This window comes from Colius striatus, chromosome 1, assembly GCF_028858725.1.
Source record: "Colius striatus isolate bColStr4 chromosome 1, bColStr4.1.hap1, whole genome shotgun sequence".
In the NCBI taxonomy this organism is placed as follows: Eukaryota; Metazoa; Chordata; class Aves; order Coliiformes; family Coliidae; genus Colius; species Colius striatus.
The window spans coordinates 19,419,190-19,440,858 of record NC_084759.1 but is presented as its reverse complement, the minus strand read 5'-3'; the positions used below and the strand labels follow the sequence as shown (position 1 = coordinate 19,440,858).

Here is a 21,669-nt window from a genome sequence, read left to right as displayed (position 1 = left end):
GAAGAAATGAAGTTTGTTTGGCTAACAAAGATAGAATTATGTGGGCATACATCAGTATGTTCTGGTATCAAAAGCCTTTATGAAAAAAAATTGGAATTGATTGTGGTATTTGGGTTTTTTTTGGATGAATGAGCAGATAGTAGGAGGAAAACAGTGGTTTAATTTACATCACATGTGATTATCTTTTAAAGTCCTGTCAGTTTTTGTACTCATTTATTGAAAAGAGAATCATAAACCCAGCAGGTCTATCATCTCCCTTATAGGAAGTTTTAAAGAAACCACTGTTGTAGATCACAGAGGCATAAATTTCTTAGTAAAGACAGAGAGCCTTCACAGAAGGTTGCTTTTCCACTTATTTCTCTTAAGTTACTTGAAGAGGCGCTGATGTTGCTCATATTTTGCTTTTTGGAGAGAGATGAAGTCATGTGTCATTACTCAACCTCTTGAAGTTTGTGTAACCCCTTCAAAGCAATTTTTTACCTTGCCATGTTGGAAACCAAAGGTGTTTACACAAAGTGCAAATCCCTGGATTAGTTTTCATATGAGCCTTCTCAAAAGTATACTATAAAATCAAGTTGAAGAGTCTGTGTCTGAGGAAAAGATTAATAAAGGAGTACACAGTGAACTCTGGGGAAGTGATAGTTCTATAAATAATTAATAGCTAAAAGCTATTTCAAAAGATTGGTGCCCTGCCGAGGTCAATATTCAAGTAGATGCTGGGACTTTCAAAAGCTCTTAAAGTCACCCTTCAGGGTTTGTTTAGGTTTCTATCTGGAGTTGAGTTCATTTTATGATAAAGAAAATGCTGATAGCAAATACTGTGAAGATTTGTTTTCTGGTGGTAATATGACACTATTCATTGGGCAACTGTCTACAGCAGCAGAGTGTTTACAGATGTCATTGATATGTGAAACACTTTTAAGGAAATTCTTTTTCAAGCATTAGCTCCATGAAACTCAAATATACTTTAGTGGTAGTATTTGCCATGTAGTAGAGCATTTTAAGGAACAGAACAGGAAGCAGTTGCATATATCTCCTGGTAACATTCTGAATAGCCATATGTGCTTTAGGTATATCTTTTTATATAAACACAGATTGCTTTGTTTCATTTTGTATAATTCTGTTCTCACAGCTTACATTTACTTTTTTTTCCCCCCTAGGATTGCATTACTGTACCTATATTTGATGGTGATAAGCATAACTGAATCTATCATTGCTATAAACACAGGCTAAAGGGCCTGAAATGAAATGCTCTTCAAATGTAGTGGGATATTGTAATTTATTGAAAAATCTTGTAGTCAAAACAGAAAAGAATAAGACAGAGGAACTATTATCACCCTTGCTTAACAGGAGGTGGTAGACTAAGAGGAGAAAAAGTTTCTTCCAAGTTCATACTACAATTTGTGACAGATTCAGGATTAGAGCCATGATCCCTTAAATCCCTGTCTGGAACAGCTCTGGCAAAAGATAGTAAATGAGTGTTACTGTAAAACAGTAGCTATTTCATCTTCCAGTGTAGGTACAAATGATCTACATGATTAAGTTTTACTGGCAGATATATTTTGCACTAACAACATTGCTTAAGATATTTCTCTTCTTTTTTTTGGTAAGAGCTTATCTTGAGCAACATTCATGATGTTTGTTTTAAAAGGTCAGTACTTAAAATCAAGTTTAATTGGTAAAGCAGAATAAAAACCTTGGGCTTTTTAGTCTTTACCTGAAGGAAACCGTGATTATCCCATTCTAGATATCTCATGCCTATGGATCTTTGAAGCTTAGGTAGTAATAGTAATTATTAATTGGTAATAGAATGGGGATGTGGGGAGGTTGCATGTATATTTGTGTAGAAGTATGTGTTAACAATGTGAAGGAATTGTTTGGAAATTATCTGATTGCATATTTCTTATATTTTACTTAAAAGACTAATTGTAATGTTTATAAGTAACACTGTCTCTCAACTTGCCCAAATAAGGTCAAAGGACAAGATACAGAATCAACTTTTATACTTCTGTCTCTAAATCCAAGTTTTAAGCATTGTGAAGTGATGCAAGTCATATACACAGCTTTTTTGATGTCAGTTGTCTTTGTTACCTCCTATGTCCCCCTTCCCCTCACCCCTTTATGGGGAGGAGAGAGTGATGAGTAAATAGTCTTAAATGATTTTTTTCTTTAAGCAGCTTAAATGCATTAATAGTTTTAAAAATGAAATATTTTTCTTTAAGTAATTCAAAGACCATATGGTACATGTCCAGAATCACTTAAGTGGTTAATTGCATGTTAAATTCCTTTCCTCTTCCCTAGTGTAAACAACTGCAAAAATATTTACAGTCCCTGCCTTGCTAGATTTATTTATGATTTTATAATAAAAACAAAGAAGTGTTATAAATTGAAATCTTAATCTCTTGCTTGACTCACTTTCAAAAATGTCAGCAATGTCTCTGGGTTGGTTTACTTTGTGCACTCTCCTACTCCTAACACAGAAATGCACGACACTGAAAAACTAAAGAGTATTGACATTAAGCAAGTTGGGGGTGCAGCGCAAGATGTGGTTTCTTGAAATTAGCTTTCTGTTAGTCTAAACAAGATTAGAAACTCCAGCAAAGGAAGTGGCTTTAAAGCTCTTTATTGGATTTTTTTATTATTGTGAAACTCCAGAATGATGATGATGTAATTCTATAAAACTTAGAGTGGCTCAGGCCAAAAATACAGAAAGTAAGTTCACTGAGCAAGCTGCTGCATACCTATGGACAGAGTTGTTTCTGCCCGTCACTGAGTACTTTAGCTTCTCCCCAGAGGTAGCTACTGGTAGAACAGTTTGCAAACTGTACTCCAAAATTCATTAAACTGTTTCTTCAAGTGACAATCAATTAAGGATGTCTTCAAAGCATGCTGTGAACTTTTGGAACAGACTAACACAATAAGGAATAAAATTCTGTGATTTGTTTCAGAACAAAAGTGTGAACTCTTTAAGCTGCAAAGTGTGTGTGAAAATTCTTCTCTTGTTTCATAAAATGAATGGGTAGTTTAAACAGAAAAGTGGGAGAATAAATTCTGCTATGTGACAATATGACCTCCCCAAAGTAAACGCATCCAGTGGCAGAGCTTGAGCTTTGGAGCCTAGCAGCCACAGCCTGAGCTGCTGCCAGCAGTGCTGGGATGCTTGTTCCCATTACTGTGTGGGGTCAAGAAAAGAAGAGGAGCCTTAACTTCAAGCTTCTCAGCTTTTCTAACTGCAGGTTCAGTTATTTTGGGAAAGGGAGCATAGAAGAGGTTCAGAGAAGGGCATTTAACTCAAGTATATCAGTACACTAATTCTGGGAATCACTCTAATGAATGAGACTGAAATTTTCTATACACGGTTACTGTATGTTGTTGCAGTTCTGTGTTGTGAAGACTCTCGAGTATCTTTCTTGAATTTTGAGACTAGTGATCTGGGACAGAATAGGGGTGTGAAAAGCATCAAAATGCAAAGTGGAGACAGAGGAAAAAAGTAAGACTGAATCTCCTGATCATCTGATAGTACAGCTTTTTCTTTTACTAAAAGCACTTTTTATCCTTTGATATTTTAAAATGATGCTTGTGCAACAAGTACATCAGAAGGGGCAACTTGCTAAACTGAATGTGGAGCAGGCCTCTGGTCTGTACTCTGCAATAAAATCACTGTTATTCTGTGCTGAAAAGTGGCTTCACAGTTCTTGACCTGTAAACTGTAGCTCATTTTGTGCCACCTCCAGCTCCTGCTGTATGAGTGGCTGACACTGTGCCAAGAAAGTATTGCCTGTGCGAACTTTGAGTGTGCTTGTTTGTATGCCAAAGCAGTGTTGTCCTGGATTTCCACTAGCCCTGGTAAACCTTGGCCTCAGCAGAGAGAAAGAGCCTGTACTGATCTCATTCTAATTGTAATTCACTTCTGGCTACCAAGTTACCAGACCCTCGAGCCTCGTCATGACTCTCAGGAGTTTTCCACCTGTGCTGATAGCTAAATTCAAGAGCATTAGGAGCAATAATATCAAGTTAGTGCCAAACCTGGGGGTTCTTCACTCAGTAGTCTCTGAAGGAGATAAGATGGCTGCTCCTCTATTTGGTTTCCTGCCAGAACAAGAATTTAATTAAGAAGGGGGAGGGCAGCAAATATCATCTCCATCAAATATTGTTCCTTGTGGAAACTATTCAACAACTTGCTCATTGATGTAATTACTGTAGCACACATTTTGTAATTAGGGGCCTTAAATGACGAAAATGCTTTTCCTAATTTAGTGTTGGATCTTTTCAGGTTCTCACTTGTGGTTTTTTGTCTTAAGATGCAAAGCAAAATGGACTTATAATATGCTTTGAAGTAACTGAAGTCACAGCAGAAACTGTTGGAAGAGCGTTTTGAAAAGTCCAAGCCAAGCACTAATCAAAAGTTTCTGTAGGGTTGTTTTGTTTTGTTTTTTCTTTCCAAAAGACGTAGTAGGATTTTGTAATCTTGATTCTATGTAAATAGTGGAGGTCCATGGAACAGTGATTCCACACACGCAATTAAAAGACAGGTTAATATCTATTTAAGCTATCTGTAGTTTTTTTTTCTTTTAGTTTTGTCTCTTGAATCGCATCTAAATTCTTATATCAGATTATTTTTGTGATAATGTTAACAATTCTAAATTTAGAATTCAAATAATTGAATCCTAAATTAGTTTATGTAGTCTTCAAAACAGTGAAGTTGAACTGATTCGACCATATTGTAAAAATGAATGAGATGACTTTTAAATAGAAAGTAGAAGTTGTTGTGAATTATTCAGGTTTCTCGTAGAGCAGTAATCTTGTTCTCTCCAAAGATAACATGATAAATACTTCCGTTCTCTTGACTACAAAGGAAACCTATGTGGCTAGTTTGGGCAAGACTCTTGATTTAAGGTAGCTAAAGTAAAATGAACTGAATCTTACCCTAAGAATGTATCCCACGAGGACTTTCAAAAAAATTGCTGACGGGGTGTAAGAATACACAGGTATCAGTGAGGTGTTTCTGTTTGTTATGTGATGAGATGGAAAGCCATTCCACATGGCATTTTGGAAAGATTTCTGACATGGTTGTAAAAGAAGATTGATAATGTTGGTGGAAGAAAAGCCCTTTTAATAACTGCAGGAGATCAGTCACACGCCTTTATTTCTGTCTCTTGTGCTGGATAAAAAGCAGGCATGAACACGACGTGTGGATGGCATATTACCATAAGCCATGGGCTATGCTGTAAAATGCACTGTTTTATAAACTCCTGGAATGGATTCATGGAACTTTTTGAAGTAGGTGATTACTCAGAGTCTTCATTAACTTTCTAGCTGCTTACCAAAAATATTACATTTAATAAGGAGAGTGCCATAGTTCTACATGTAAGCAGCTATCGACTGCTGTTTGCAATATGAAAACAATCTTAGTTGCAGTGTGCCTTTGAGGATGGTCGTCATCTTGTATAGCTAGATAAAAGTACGTGATTTACATATGTCAATGAAAAAAGAGAGTCATCTGCATCTTATCTGTCTTCAATCTCGAACCTAACATGTCCTCTGGTTTAGTCTCCTTTTTTGGATACTATCCTGTTGCCAATTAATCTTTGATTTCTCAATGTCACCATATTTGAGAGCAAAATGCAGGGAGAGAAACAAGAAGTGTCTTTCTTTAAAAGGAAGCAAAGTGAAGTTTCTTAAGTACATTAGCAGAGATGAGAACAAACAATATATCTTACATTTGAACAGAGAGTACTGAGGCCTGTTATAGGTGCAGTCTCTGAAAGGAGCTTTTGGTCTTGGACAGGTTGCTGAGAAGATTTTCTCCTTGCTTGCTTGTGATAGAGTTTCAATAAATCTGATGAATGAAGTAGTTGACCATCTTGAAAGTGCAGACCATTAAATGCAAGAGCATTTGTTGTGGACAATGTAATTGAGCTGTGCAGGAAGACACACTGTCCTAGTTACAGTTTATACGATGCATTAGAGTAATTCCTTTCTGGTGAGAGAGGTGGAAAAATTCTTCCCTGTGTCAAGGACATAGAAATTATTTTTGTTTATAGCAAAAAAAGCAACTTGGATTTTTCACTGAAAAGATCTACTTGGAAATTATTTCAATTTCTCAGTGTGTGAGACCAATTAATCAGTAGAACTTTCCATGGTCTCGAGAGAGTTGTACTTTCAAGTTGAAACTTTTAATCCTACGTTTCCAAACTTACTATAAAGTACAATAAAAACTGATGTGATTTCCTGCTCAGTCTTCTAAAAATGTAGGCTCTCTGCGCCTGTTTCAAAATGTGCTTTTAGTTTAGTGATTATGGTTATAATTAAGGGACTAGTTAAAAAAGATGTAGTTACAAAGTATAAACAGAGTAACCATAATACTTTTCAGAGGAAACAGAATGTTTTTTACATTTTTGGATTACAATGGGATACAGTACAGTTGGTGTCTACTTTAAAGAAAAGAAAAAAACCCTAATAATTCTTTAGAATTTACATCATGCATTGAGACCTGCAGAGAAATTAAAGACTGGAGACACTTTTTTTGTCTCCTCTAACTTTACTACTTGTACTTTAAACTAGTTGTCTAGGCTACTCGTGGAGGCTAGATTTCTCACCCGTGGTAAATCCCATGTTTTGGACACCTGTCTTAGGGTGGAGATCTTGTTGTTATAAGTAGCTTTTGAATGGCTGAATTACAGCTAACTTTGAGAACTTTATTTGTAGATGTTGCTCAGAAAAGAGTCAAGAGCTTTATTTTCTCATCGTAATGATCTAGATTATATGCTACTCTTTGCTACTTTTTTTAAGGTAAAAAGACCTATGAAAAGCCAAACACTTTTTTTTTTTGGTCATCTTTTTGACCTACACGTACATCTTTGATTTGGCTAATGGAGAACAAGATGACAATCAACACTTTCTTGAATAGAGAAACATAGCATATTTCAACTGTAAAAAATCAGGAGATTGTTACTTACGGTATGATAAAGAATCACAGTCAAAGAGAAACAGTTCTGGAACATTTCTAATGCTCCTTTTCCATTCGATTGCTTCAGAATTTCAGTCACTGACTCTAGGATAAGAATAAACATCTGACAGCCCATGGATTTCAATTTAAAACACCTGGTTTTTTACTTTATTGTTTATATTTTAGTTCCTCTTTAAAAGTTTGTTTTCTGTAGTACCTACAAAAAATCTTGCCAAAGTTGTGTCATGAGAATGTTAAGAGTTTTGACTTTGGAGAGGAGGACAAATAAGATAATGGGACTTGTGTCCTCTCTGGTTTCCTCAGAGAGCCAAAGATTCAGAATAAGTTTCTCATTCCTTCATCTATGCATTAATCTGTCTTCCGAATCTGTTTGGAAACAATGTCTTTTCAGCTTGGACCTGCTTGACTTTCCACATTGCACTACAGAGGTGATGAAATCGTCATGACCTTCAGAGGTCTCTCATAATTTAAATTACTCTGTTACAGTCAGGCAAATGAAAAATAAGTATTTCAGTGAAAGTAAGGCTGATACTTCTGATAGCTAAGAAAATGTAAGTAAACAGTCAACACCACACAGCACCAAAAAAGGACTCCCCCATGACTGGAATGAGTCATCATCTGCTCTATCTATTCATTTAGAAATACGCACACTGTGTCCAGTTCTGGACTCCTCAGCTCAAGAGGGACAAGGAAGTGCTGGAGAGAGTCCAGAGCAGGGCCACCAAGATGATCAGGGGACTGGAACATCTTTCACACAAGAAAAGGCTGCAGGAACTGGGGCTGTTTAATCTGGAGGAGACTGAGGGGGGATCTTATTAACATTTACAAATATCTAATTGATGGGTATCAGGAGGTTGGGACATCCCTTTTTTTTGTAGTAGCTAGCAATAGGACAAGGGGTAATGAAATGAAGCTGGAACACAAAAAGTTCCACTTAAATGTAAGAAAAAACTATTTCACTGTTCAGGTGAGGGAGCCCTGGCACAGGCTGCCCAGAGGGGTTGTGGAGTCTCCTTCCTTGGAGGTCTTCAAGACCCGCCTGGACATGTTCATATGCGACCTGATCTAGGTGAACCTGCTTGAGCAGAGGGGTTGGACTAGATGATCTCTAAAGGTCCCTTCCAACCCCTACCATTCTATGGTTCTATGAAATGTGTGAACAATGGCATTGCATGTGAATGTAATGTGTTCACCTCTCAGGTTTTGGGCATACGAGAATCTGTGTTTTAATACAATTAAATGCAAGCCACTATTATTGTTTTGTTTGTGGCAGAAGTTTATAAAGTGAACTTCTTCACATATGATGCTGTACTTGCCCATGTGGAAATGGTGTGACTTGTAATAAGGTAATTGTGGTTTTCTTTCAAGATCTGTAGAACAACACAGCTATTATCAATGTGAATACATTTTGTAACTGCTTCGTTTTCTCTCCTTCTGACTATATTTATCTACAGTTTCAATTGTTATGATCAGTATATTTGATGTATAGTATTTAGGTTGAAAAATGCTTCTATAATAAAGGATGCATTCATTCTGGGATTTCTGGTGTTTAGGATCTTTTCTCTCCCCTCTCTCCTTTCTCTTTTTTTTTTTTTCTTTTCTTTTTTGTGTTTGTCATTAATAGTATCAGATTTCTTCCATCATACTTCAAAAATGTCTAACGATTTAAAGGATTTAGAAGATGACTTCTGTTTTTTTGTTTGTTTTCTCCTTTCAGGCCTGGCAGCTGCGATTCAGTCATCTTGTGGGTTACGGTGCCAAATATTACTCCTACCTCATGTCTAGGGCTGTTGCCTCCATGGTGTGGAAACAGTGTTTTGCTCAGAACCCGTTTGATAGGTAAAAACACAGAAAATATTGAATAGAATGAAGTGTCATGCTACTTTCTTCTGGCAAATGTGAAATAAATGGGGCCACATAGTTTGGTGGATTTTTTTTTTTTATGACAGTTTTTAGCCTTTTTCTTGATTTTAAGAGAGCATCACAATACAGAAAATAACCGCAGGTATAAAGTGTACTTTGGGACATGTTCATTGGTGCAAAAAAAAAATACCTGTGTTGATGCTTTAAAATACAGGTGTGCTAGTTGGGAGGCACTGAAATCCATATTTAGATGTAATTAGAGAGCTTGCTTTTCATAGATGCCTAATTACTTACAATTTTCTATCGAAATCAAAGCAACTGTGAGTATTAAACAAGCTTTATGCCACCAACTTCAAAGCTAAGTATGGCTATCCTACTCATTTTGCTTTGTGAAATGAGAAAGTAAATTGTGAGCTCGCAAATTTTAAGTGTTCTTTTACCTTAGGTGAATAACATTGCAACTGAGCAGCTTTTGCTCTTGAAGCAATGAAGGTGAAATATTGTCCACAAATTAACTTCTACAAACACCAACATATATTCATAAGTATAGTTATATATTCATAAGTATAACCTTTGTCTAGTTCAATTACCCACAGTGTAATTTTAAATGTAATTTGAACATGAGGATTCCACATGGAATCAAGATGGTCATTGTTTCAGGGTGGAAAACGCCATTTGATCTCTGTCTATGAGTTCTGTAGAGGTCCTAGAAGCAAACGTGACTGAAAGCTGAACAGGTTGTGTTTGCAGATGGCTCTAACATCTGTGTTTCTCCAGGGCAATGGGTGAGCGTTATCGGAGAGAGATGCTGGCACACGGCGGCGGAAAAGAGCCCATACTTATGGTTCAAGGTAGAAAAAATGAAAACTCTTTTTCTATTCCCTTGCTGAAGGAAGAAATCATTTAACTTCATTTCCCAATTTGGTCTTTTTAGTTTAATTATGATTCTGATTTTTATTGGATTTATAAAAGAAAGTTGTTCATTTATTTAGTGGACTGGTCATCAAATCTGTATCATGGTCAGTAGAACCCCTTGTGATACACAGTAAGCACACACAGGTAGCTGGGGAGAAGTTTTGGAAGGAGTTGTATTGTAAGTCTGTCTAAAGTATTCAACATAAAAGTATCACAGACTTGAAGGAGGATAGATGACATCTTTTTTGCATACAAAAAAGTGAATAACTTTTCCATACTAGATCTGGTTATTTAGTATATGAGAATTTGAACCTGTTTTGGCCTTGTCATTTTAGCATCATCAACATAGCTTTCATTGGATCAATACTTTGAGTGTACATGCTCATTAAATGGAATTCTGAAGACTCTAATGAGCATAGTTCATTATTCCTGTCAGTAGCCTATTTGCCCTTCAAGTCTGGAAAATAACTTTTAAAAATAATTCACAGTGATAGCAGAAGTACTATATATACAATAAGAAAAAAAAAGTCAAGAGAATGAAACAAGTTTGAGAAATGACTGGATTTATCTCAACTCTACCAGTGAGGTCAGGATAAAGACTTTTCTCTGTAATGTTGCAGTATTCAAACTGAACATGTTTACATCAGTGTCCCTGTTCCTGATATGAGCATTTGTTAAGTATAACAACTTCATCTAATGGGGCATCTTTCAATTTGTTCTGAAATTCTTAAAGATTAATATCAATTCATTGGCCTCTGTTCACCTCAGTTTAGTAGACTGGAAGTTGTGGCGTTTTTTTTTTTATACAGATAAAGAAGGCCTGGTAATATTTCTGTATTTCACCGTGAGATTGATGCCATTTCGTAACTAGAACATTTCAGTTCTTTGACCCGTCTATTTATATTTGAGGCTATAACCTCTTCCCTCATTAGGCTCATCATGTGTTAAGCAACTGTATGTTCTCTGGATTAGTCTCTGTATTTCTGATCAACATGATTAGTTTTCACTCAGCATGAGTGCAACTTTGCCTTTCTTTACTCTTCTGAGTCAAATATAATTTGAATCAAGTTTCTAAAATTAATCTGTGGATGGACTTGGATAAAATCTATGGAAGTACAACTGGCTTTTCCCCTTGCATGTGAAAGAACACAGTAGAACATGGTACAATCAGTTTGGGATTGAGTGTAAGAATCAGTTATTTTGGATAAAACTTGCATGGGTGATCCTCATGATGGGAGCACAGACTATGATTTACAAATAATGGCACAAGTTTTTAAAGACATTTTCACAGAATTACAGAGTCACAGAATGATCGAGATTGGAAGGGACCTCTCATCCAATACCTCTCCTCAAGCAAGGCCACCTAGAGCTGGGTGCCCAGGGCCATGTCCAGGTGGCTTTTAAATATCTCCAAGGAGGGAGCCTGCACAGCCTCTCTGGGCAAACTGTGCCAATGCTCAGTCACCATCACAGGGGAAAAATATTTCTGGATATTCAGAGGAAACCTCATGTATTTCAACTAGTGCCCATTGCCTCTGGTCCTGTCACTGGGCACCACTGACAAGAGCTGGCTTCATCCTCTTTGCATCCTCCTTCCAGGCATTAATAAGAGCCCTCATGAGCCTTTTCTTCTCCAGGCTAAGCACTTCCATCTCCCTCAGCCCTTTCTGATGGAAAAGATGCTTCAGTCCATCATCTTAGTGGGCCTTTGTTGAATTCTCTCCAGTATGCCCATGTCACTTGTGCAGGGGGGGGGCCCAGCACTGCAGATGTGGCCTCACCAGTGCCGAGCAGAGGGGAAGGATCCTTTCCTCTCTCAGCTTACTGGCAATGCTTTGCCTAACGCAGCTCAGGGTACCATTCACTTTCTTTGTCGCAAGGGCCCATTTCTGGCTCATGTTCAACTGCATATCCACCAGGACCCCCAGGTCTTTTTTGTCCAAGATGCTTTCTTTCTGGCTGGAATACACTGGTGTCCTGGAGTTGTTCCTCCTCAGGTACACAACTTTCTGCTTCTCTTTGTTGAACTCTACCCCATCATCCAGATCATTAATTAAGATGATAAACAGGACTGGACCCAGTGTTTGACTGCTGAGGTACACTGCTACTTACTTGGCCTCCAACTAGATTTTGTGTCACTGATCAACACCTATTGGGCCCAGCTATTCAGTCAGTTTTTAATCTACTTTATTGTCTGATCATCCAACCTGTATATCACAGAATGACAGAATGGTAGGAGTTGGAAGGGACCTTTAGAGATCATATAGTCCAACCTCCCTGCAGAAGCAGGTTCACCTAGATCAGTTTTCACAGGAATGTATCCATGTGGGTTTTGAAAACCTTCAGAGAAGGAGACTCCACACCCTCCTTGTCCAGCCTGTGCCAGGGCTGCCTCACCTCAATGGTAAAATAGCTTTTTCTTATGTTTAAATGGAAATTTTTGTGTTCCAGCTTCATCCCATTACCCCTTGTCCTGTCACTGGATCCAACAGAAAAAAGAGATGTCCCAGCCTCCTGACATCCATCACTTATATACTTGTAAATATTAATGAGAGCCCTCTGCAGTCTCCTCTTCTCTAGACTAAACAGCCCCAGTTCCTACAGCCTTTCCTCATAAGGAAGATGCTCCAGTCCCCTGATCATTTTGGTAGCCCTGCACTGGACTCTTTCCAGAAGTTCTCTGTCCCTGTTGAGCTGAGGAGCCCAGAACTGGACACAGTACTCCAGATAAGGCCTCACCAGGGCAGAGTAGAGGGGGAAGAGAACCTCCCTCGACCTGCTGGCCACACTCTTCTTGATGCATCCCAGGCTGCCATTGGCCTTCTTGGCCATGAAGGCACATTGCTGGCTCATATTTAGCTTATTATCAACCAGGGCTCCTAGGTCTTTCTGCAGAGCTGCTCTCAAGCAGCTGCTCTGTGAGGATCTTGTGGACGACTGTTAAGAACCTTGCTGATGTCCAGGTAGACAACATCCATGGCCCTCTCCTTGTCCACCAGGCCACTTGTTTTGTCATATAAGATTATCAAGTTGGTTAAACATGACTTACCCTTAGTGAATCCATGGTGACTATTCCTGATGATTTTTTGTTGTTTATCAGCCTTGTAATGGTTTCCAGGATTAGCTGCTCTACCACCTTCCTAGGGATGGAAGTTAGGCCGACCAGCCTGTAGTTCCCATCATTATCTTTCTTACCCTTGTTGAAGATAGGAGTGATGCTGCTTTAAAAAAAAGACAACACATGATTTTTTTTTCCGCCTCTTGCAGTGGCCATTACTGGTATCAAAGATTACTGAGAGTTGCCTTCCAATACTATCTTGCCAGCTCTCTCAGTAGTCATGGATGCAAGCCATCAGGATCTGTGGGCTTATGGATGTCCAGTTTGCTGAAGTATTCCCTGATTTGGCCTGTTTCATCAAGGATACATCTTCTTTGCCTCAGATTGTCTCCCTGGCTCCTTTTGTATTCTCAATTTCACTTTTATACTCTGTATTTCTTTAGTATTAATTGAAACAGAAATTGTAAAAAATTAATCAAGATCATAAAAATAACCAGAATTCATCACCAGAACCTTGCCTGTGCGTATTGTGATGTTCATTTGTTGACAGTGCAAAACTCAAGGAAGCATGCTGGAATGACTCCTCATAAAGTGAAATTGAGGTGACTCAGGTCTTTTGACAATTTAATAATTTGGTTGCTTGTTTGGGATTACTTGAGGTTAAATCCCAGAACATACATGACGAAAAAGCTTATTACAAGTTTACACTTAATTGTTCTGTATTTATTACAAACATTGAGATTTAAAGAAGAAAAGTAAGATCAGTTACTTGTTCTTTAATTTGTTCAATTTGTTCAGTCAGCTTCTTAGTCCTTTTGCTGCAATTTTTCCTTTTCATTGCGACTGTTCAGGGTACTTGATTTCCATCTTTTCTTAGTTTTCAGCAGTTGCAAAACTGCGCTCCCACAGCAGATGACCAGAGATTCCCGATTAAAGACAGATTCCACAAAACTTAAAAGCCTAAGGATTTTTTTCTTCTTCAGGGAAACTGTCCAAATTCTGTGCTCACTAGTACCACATTTCAAAAACCTTAAGTTCCATAAACTGTTATTTCAAGCATATTTTTCTTTTATACGAAGAAATGTGCTTGTACAAGTCTATTGGATGCTCATATGTAGCCTCACCCTTGAAGTGCTTCCGTATCTCATTCTGAAGTTAGCCATGTTCTTTGGCTGTCTGATAACAGATAACTGCACAAGTTTCATTTGTACAGTTTCTTTGTTATGATTTTCTTCTCAGAAGCTATCTATTGTCTTTCTTTTGTATCTGGATATGGCCCTAGCTTTTCATCTTTCTCCCACATGATTCTCTAGATGTACTGATTAGGAAAGATAAAGGATATGACCTGCCATCCAGTAGAGAGTTACTGACAAGAATCCTGTTTGGACTAGTCTTTAATTAGAAAACACAATATACTTTTTTTCTGTTGTTGGGATTTGATTCTCTTGGCATTTGTTTCCATTTAAAAACCCAAACAACAAAAAGGCTCTATGAAACCTTTTTTTTAACATTTTCTGAAGTGACCCCTTTTATCTTAACCCTTGGATAGCCTGCAAAATGCAGAAACAGTCACAAATATGGATAACAAGAGCAGTTAAAATTGAGTGAATAGTGCTTTTTCCAGAAGGCTTTTTATTTTTGCTTTTTTTCCCCCCCCTCCTCTACATAGAAAGGAAATGCAGTTTGAGAAGAACTTTATTAATTTTGGCTCTTGCAGTCCCATTCCTTCCCAGGACTACATGGCGTTAGGGATTTCAGATTCCTTTAAAGGTGTGTAACCCAGGTGTCCCTTCCAGGTCCAGTTGTGTGCTGGTTGCAGGTCTGAACAAGATTCAGGTGTGCACCATCCCTCCCTCTCTCCCTTGGCGCTCCCAGACTGGAAAGAAACCCAGGTGCATAGGCTGAAAGTGAATTGCCGTGTGAAAAGTACTGGCCTGGATCATCTGGGAACTGAGAGCATGGAACATATCCTGGAGTGCACTTCTGCAATTTTAATGCAGTCACGTTGCCCTTTGGATCTCTGCAGAAGTCCTCATACAAAACGCTGTGTTCTTGGCTTGTTAATGCTGCATGATGCAGCAGTCAGCCATGCTCGGCCGTGTGCATCCATGGCAATCAAACCAACCCACTGTGTAAACAAACATGCATTTGCTCCAGTGCAGTTGGAAACTTTGTTTTTCCCGTGCCTCAAATTATACATCAGGAAATAGTTATTATTTGAAGAGGCTGTAAAAATCTTCAGGTAACGATTGTGTGTCTCTTTGAAAGTATAAGAAATATGCATAAATCCTAAAAGGTGATGTGGATGGCAACATGCGTTAGCTCAAACTACACAGACCCAAAATAATTAGTGTTCCAAAGGGACAGAGGCCAAATTTTGCCACAGGCTTTATTCTTCTCCCAGTTGTCAGTGATTGTAGGTTATAGCTAACCATCTCTCAAAAGGGTGTGGTTAACCGCAGTGCTGTAATGTGAAAGGCAACTTCAAAGCAGTGAAGATAAGCTATGCAGTTGCCTTAGGCTTGGGAGAGACTGAGCTGAAACAGGAGTTGGGCTGAACGCATAAAATCCACTCCTAGGTTTTAAAACTGCAGCCATCAGACCTTGTGGACATCTTACTAAATCATTTACACTGAATTGCTGAGTACTTAGAATATATCAAAGCTGATCTTGCTTTGATATGTTTTAATGGAGTTTAAAGGAAAACATGACCATTCTTAACGCATCTGTGTAGAGGAAGAGATTAAAACACGGAAATACCATCAGTGTCTGTTTCTTTTGGAGTTGTCTACTCTAAAATCTGTAGTTACTTATTTCATAAGGCCATGTTCATTTTACTACATTAGGAGTTCTTCAGCAATGACCTCAGTTACTCTTTATCCTTCCCTTGCAAAAGAAAATTGTGCTAGTGGTTGCTTTTGATGTTGGCAGTGCAGTAGACCACTAATGCAAGAAATCTGCAAACTGTTTCTACTATCAAAAGTTGGAACTACTGACTAGGAGATCATTTGACATCACTATTACCAGAACAGTTTTGAATTCTAAAACAAACCATGTGGAGTCTAGATGAATGCAATTTGTAACAAGTTTTGAGTGAGATTTGGTATGAGTGTATTTCAGCTGCACATCCAAGTGTACTGTAGCTAATTATGTTTCTTATATTCACTTTGTAATATCCAGGGTTCAATGATTTTGTTATAATTTGCCTTTTTTTATGTAAGAGGGAAATGAAATTTAATTGCAGATGACCCCAGCATTACTCTCTTCCCTCTTCTACTGTTATATTTCCTTCTTTAGCAAGGTATTGATAATCATAGTTGTAAGAATTGTCCACAACTGAATAAATTTTAGTGTGTCAAAAGAATTGGCCAAACATCACCTGGGCTGGCCAAGTCAGTATTGGAAAAGGAGGGCTGTGTTTTGGGTCTTGGGGAGTAATGGTTGTGTCTGTTATGACCTTTATTTACTGTCTTAGCAGCATTGCAGTCATCCCTCCCTATTGAGATCTGATACAAAAAAGGCATATTTCCTATAGAAAAATGGTTCTCTCATAGAGTCACATCTTAAAAATTGGAAGGAAGGAAGGACGGATGGAGTAATTTTACCAACTTGAGATTTTTTTATACCTAAGCTAGTTATCCAAGGTTGCCTTTCTGGGATACAAGGAAAAGTGGGTTCTTCATAGGCACAACTCCTCTCATTCATTGTAAAGTAGAACTCTGAAAACAGTCAGATGAGTGGCAGGCATGAAGGTGTTTCTGCTGCTCTGGAAATAGAGCCAGTTAGTTCAAATGTAAATGTCTGAGACAAAATGAAGCAAAAAAAAAGGCAAAATGAATTGCCTTGTTGGGACTGGGCTGCTGCAGCTGAGTTTAAGGTGAAGCTCCAGTAGTTGGTGTGGGACAGTTCGTGTTCCAGTGGGCTGCCATCCATGTCACCTTCTTAAGGCTTTCTCTCCACTTCTGAGAAAAGTGCAGGAAAATAACATGAGTTTAAACTGGAACTTTTCCAAGGCTGTTAGGGAGCAAATATGCATGTCCCCCAGCCAGCCCACTCAGAAACCTGAGAGAGGGAGTCTGCAAGAGGCTGTGACTCTCTGGGGAGGTTAGATTAGTAGCTGGTATCTGGACACGTCTGTTTCTCAGCCCAGCATATAGCAAGCCATTTTTCATTGTGAACTAGAAGTAATTCAAGAGTAATTTTACTAATGTTGTTGGGGTAGGTATCAAGTTTACCAAGTATTTGGAAGTATTAATTCAGTCCTCTTTCATTTTGAAAAGAGCTTGATGCAAACTTCATTTAACAGCATTTCAGTCCACCTATATATAGGGTGAGATTTGTTTTGCTTGTTAGTTTTCAGTATTAATCTACTGGGTCATGGCAGTTCATGTTGACACTTGCAGCATGTGTTTAAATCAGACTGAAATGGGATTCTGTGGAGTCTTAGCAGGAAAATTCTTTCTGGTTCCTCACACAAATTTACTTGGAGCTGGTCTGTTTCGTGGTGGGTTTTGAATCATTGTGCTATAGCAAAAGATTCTGGTCTTTTAGAAGCATGCAATGATAATTTCCACTGAAAACAAATATTATTGAGGATGTGAAAGAATAGAAAATTATGTTCAGTAGGTAGACTGATCAGAAAGGGTAGAACGAGGTTATATTTACATTGGCAGTTGTCAGTAGGAACAGATCACTTCAAAGAAGTGCAAAGATTAAATTTTACATTATTTGGCAGCTGTACTGGGTTTTTTTTTGGTACAAGTAATACCATAAATTTCCATGTATAATCTTGAAAATGTTAATAACAGTGAAAAGACCAATATTAATGTAATGTTAAGTACAAAGAAACACCTGAAAATAATTTACAGAGTATATTCTCATGCTTTCTAAAAACTGGGGTTCTGGGGAGGAAGATGTGAGATTTTTAGCTGCTCTGTTTATAGAATTACCTGACAGAATTCTTAGGCATGATTCTTCGTTATTCTAATTTCCCTGTCTGTCATTCTGTAACCATATGCTACAGCTAACAGATGCAGTAGTTAATATTCTTAATAAAAGGTAATTCATGGTACTGTAAGAAAGCCAAACTAGAACTGCAGTGAAGCTGAAAATGTGCACTGAAACTGCTTTTGTTTGGATATGTTTCATACCTTGCGAAAAGTTTTGGAGGTGTTTGTACCTTGAGTGCTAAATTAAATGATCTTACGCTGTGTAACACTTTGAGAAAATACATTGTTTTTTCTGTCTCTGTCAGACCCAAGACTCAGCAGATACAGATTTAGATACCTGCTCAATCACCGACTTATTCCAGTCATTTGGAAATGACTGAGTCTGTGGTTACATTGCTTTAAAATTGATATAATTCCCTGCTTAAGCAAGACTGGAATGATACAATCAGTTAACGATCTTGAAACGTGTCAGTTCTGTGATAACGTGTAACAGATGGCTTAAAGAAATTAAATAATCCCTGTACACTATAATTGCATTTATTTCTTAACAAACAAACAATGGTAGCCTGTTCCTGTTGTATTGTGACAGTGACTGTTAGCAATAAGCATTGTTATTGACAGAGCTTTCAAGGTCACAAATGTACTTGCTAACAGTCTATTGCCTTGGTTTTGTAGGAATGCTTCAGAAAACACCTTCAGTTGAAGACTTTGTGGATGCCCTCGTTTCAGACTTAGACCAAGACTTTGAAACGTTTATCACAGACTCATGAAAGTGTTCGACGGGCTGAGTTCTTTTATGGAAGACTGCATATGTCTTCATAATTGTCAATAAAATATTGCTATGACTGCTTGTGCCTCTTGGTGAACAGTTTTAAAAGTTTGAACATTCATGTTGGTGGAACAGTAATAAACAGTTTAATTGGACTGCCTGGTTTCATTTGTGAAGGTGATGGCTTTCCATTGCACAGAAGCTTGAGTATGGAATTTGAGAGAACAAATCCTCCACGATCTACTGTTAGAAAATATGACCTTGTTGGAACAGGTGATTAAATTAGGAATTGAGCTCATCTTCAGGGTGAGTGGAGTGGTTTGAGTGGTCTTTTGGAACACACTCTGAATCCAGTATTAGAACATACCTCTTGAGTGTCACAACCCAGAACTGTTTGCATGGGTCTTTCTTGCAGAATCGTGGATATTTTTTTAAATGTGTTTAACCCTATTCCTTACATGAGTTCTGCATTGGGGAAAAGAAAACTTGGTTTGCAGCAGGGAGGGGAAATTGGAAAGGAAGATGAAATGAAAAGCAAGGAGCTGTATGAGAGATGGGGGACAAAAAGACGGGAAAAGAAAAGCTTTATTCATACAGGTATGTGATGGAAAATGTTAGGGTGTGGAGGAAGCAGGTATCTTGCAACATCAAAAAGAGAGACAAAGGGAGAGACAAAAATAGCTACCCCACACATCACAGAATCATAGAATGGTAGGGCTTGGGAGGGACCTTTAGAGACCACCTAGTTCAACCTGCCTGTGAAAGCAGGACCACCTCGATCAGATCAAACAGGAACGTGTCCAGGTGGCTTTTAAAAACCTCCAGAGAAGGAGACTCCACACCCTCCCTGGGCAGCCTGTGCCAGTGTTTCGTAGTGGAGGATAACGTGGAAGGTAGCCATGCTTTTGTAGCTGTGATGACCCAGTGGGTGTATGTGTGGCCATGTGTGTAAGTACAAATAGTCTTTCGTTATAGAATGTCACTGAACGGGTCACCTTCAGGTTTAGACCAGTTGGAGGAATGGAATTTGCAAGGTGCCATGAAACTGGCCTTGCAATTCAATTAATAGGTTTTTTTAATATCCAACAGAGTGAGAATTTTAGTTCCTAGGCTTATCTTTTGCAGCTCTTCCACTGACCTTCAGTGTTCAGAGGTTAAGAGTTGTTTTCTGAGGAATATTCTCCCCTTGACTGGGTCCATATATCCCATTGTCTGGGTGTGTTTGTTTTGTTGAGTAGTGGTGGTTTAGTTTTGCCCACATTACTTTCAGGGTTTTGCTGGATGAACTATATCATGATTTGGTGTGTATGGATTTGTAGGCATTTTGGTGATTCCATCACAGAGAACAATTACTATGGAAATGTGTTGGCAACTGTGCTGCATAGGTCCGGCCTGAATGTGGTCACTGAATGTTTGTTCACATGGAGTTTCCTTTTAATGGTGATTGGATGAGTGTTGGGGAACTGTTTGAAGTATAGGAGGGCAAGTTTGAGGTGAGACAAAATCATTCAAACAACGTTTTTCCCGAATGAGCTGGAGAGGTTTAAGGTTGCACATTACACAGTGGGTGATGAACAAAGGGAAGGCCATCAGTGGGGTTTTCTTTTTCTCTTGGAGTTGTGAAATGGTATTTGGGTGCCTATTAAGAAAAAAGAGTTAGAGCTGATTGGATGACTGGCCCCTGGTTTTTAGCAGTATTTGTGCTATCAGGTTTCTGATATTTTGCCCTATTTTTTCACTTTGGTTTTGCATGGTGGGATTTGGTCTTGTATTAATACAGTAATACCTGTTAGACGTTTTTAGATATGAAACGTTCTGATTGAACAGTAGCAGCTGTATTTTCAGGCACGTACCACAACAAGGCTTCTGTGTTGTAGGTCTGACTGGCTGCCTTCTGTACCTGCAGGTGGTCCCACGAAGAAAAAATGAGTGGTTTCACTTGACAAACTCGGTGGCTATTTTGCTGCAAGATTAAAAAGCCACCACAGAACCCATAAAAAAAGAGTCACTTTAGGTCTGAGTAAATACCCATCATGAAGATGAGAAGTTCTCTTGAAGGATACAGTAGCTCCTCCTCATAGAGTACTTAAATGGAAGTATGTTTTAAAGGGAATTGAAGGATGTTGCTAAGGGAGTCTTGTGTTGCTCGTTGCCTGGTTTCTGTACTGGAGCAAACTGCCAATAATGTTTATTGGCACATGTTGAAAGATTTCTTGTGACAAAAAGAACTTGGCAAAAGGAAGTCCTAGTGCTGACACACCCTGGGAGCACTATGGTAAAGAAAATAAAGCGTCATAATTGGCAGAATAAGCAGAGCATTTAACATTAAGAGATTGCCTCTAGATTTTAACTTGAAAGAAATTTAAATGATGTTGCTTCTAGAGTGTAGATACTTTATCAAAATGTATGTAGTAGTCACACAGTGTTGCACCCACAGCTGTAGGACTTCCTTAATCCACTGTCCCATTTGATCCTTCTGTGGACAACAATCTTTTCAAGTTTTTAGCAGAGTTTTTAGATGCAGGGAACATCTTCCTAACACTGAAATCAGATGTAGACAAAGGAAGAAAATCTTGTCCTTTGCCAGAGCACAGTGGACTGTTGCTTACTGTCACACATTCGTAGCTCTTGGGCCATATGGTAGAAAAAGAAATCAAAGTCAGAGCAACAGCTTCAGGGTTTTTGGGAAGAAACTCTGTTGAATCCACTGATTTTTGTTTTATGAAGTAACCTTTGAGGGCTGAACAGTAGATGTGATTAAGCCTCTTGAGAACGTGTTTTATCACCACTACAATGCTTACTACAGAAAGGGCAATATTATTCTAAAGGGGTGTTTTTCTGGTTTTTGGTAGTTTCTAAAAATGCTTCCAGCTGTTCAAATGTCTGATGCTTTTTCCTCCCTTTCTTCTTTTTTCTTTTTGAGAGACTTCTGTTTTCCAGCAAATCCGTCTACTTTCAGTAATACGAGACCTCTCTTGTGACCAGCAGTGTAATTCTTTGTAAATGTAAAAAACCACTGTCATCCTTTTCCAGCATTCCGTGCTTTCCCACTGGGGCTGCTGAACCAGCTATCCAAAAGTTGGTTTTATAATACTGTAACTCAGCATCGTGCTTTTAATCTGAAATCATACGATGTTTTGCATTT

At 38.4% G+C, this 21,669-nt stretch overlaps 1 protein-coding gene across 1 annotated transcript in view; it reads left to right on the top strand.

Annotated features, from left to right (window-relative positions):
• MIPEP (mitochondrial intermediate peptidase) overlaps positions 1 to 18,679 on the top strand; it is a 70,272-nt gene extending 51,593 nt beyond the window's left edge. The window contains exons 17-19 of the mRNA XM_061992778.1: positions 8,688 to 8,809; positions 9,611 to 9,684; positions 18,431 to 18,679. Of these exons, the coding sequence (XP_061848762.1) occupies positions 8,688 to 8,809; positions 9,611 to 9,684; positions 18,431 to 18,525 (291 nt within the window). The 3' untranslated portion in view covers positions 18,526 to 18,679. The remainder of the gene's footprint in view (positions 1 to 8,687; positions 8,810 to 9,610; positions 9,685 to 18,430) is intronic.
• Positions 18,680 to 21,669: the final 2,990 nt, after the last annotated feature.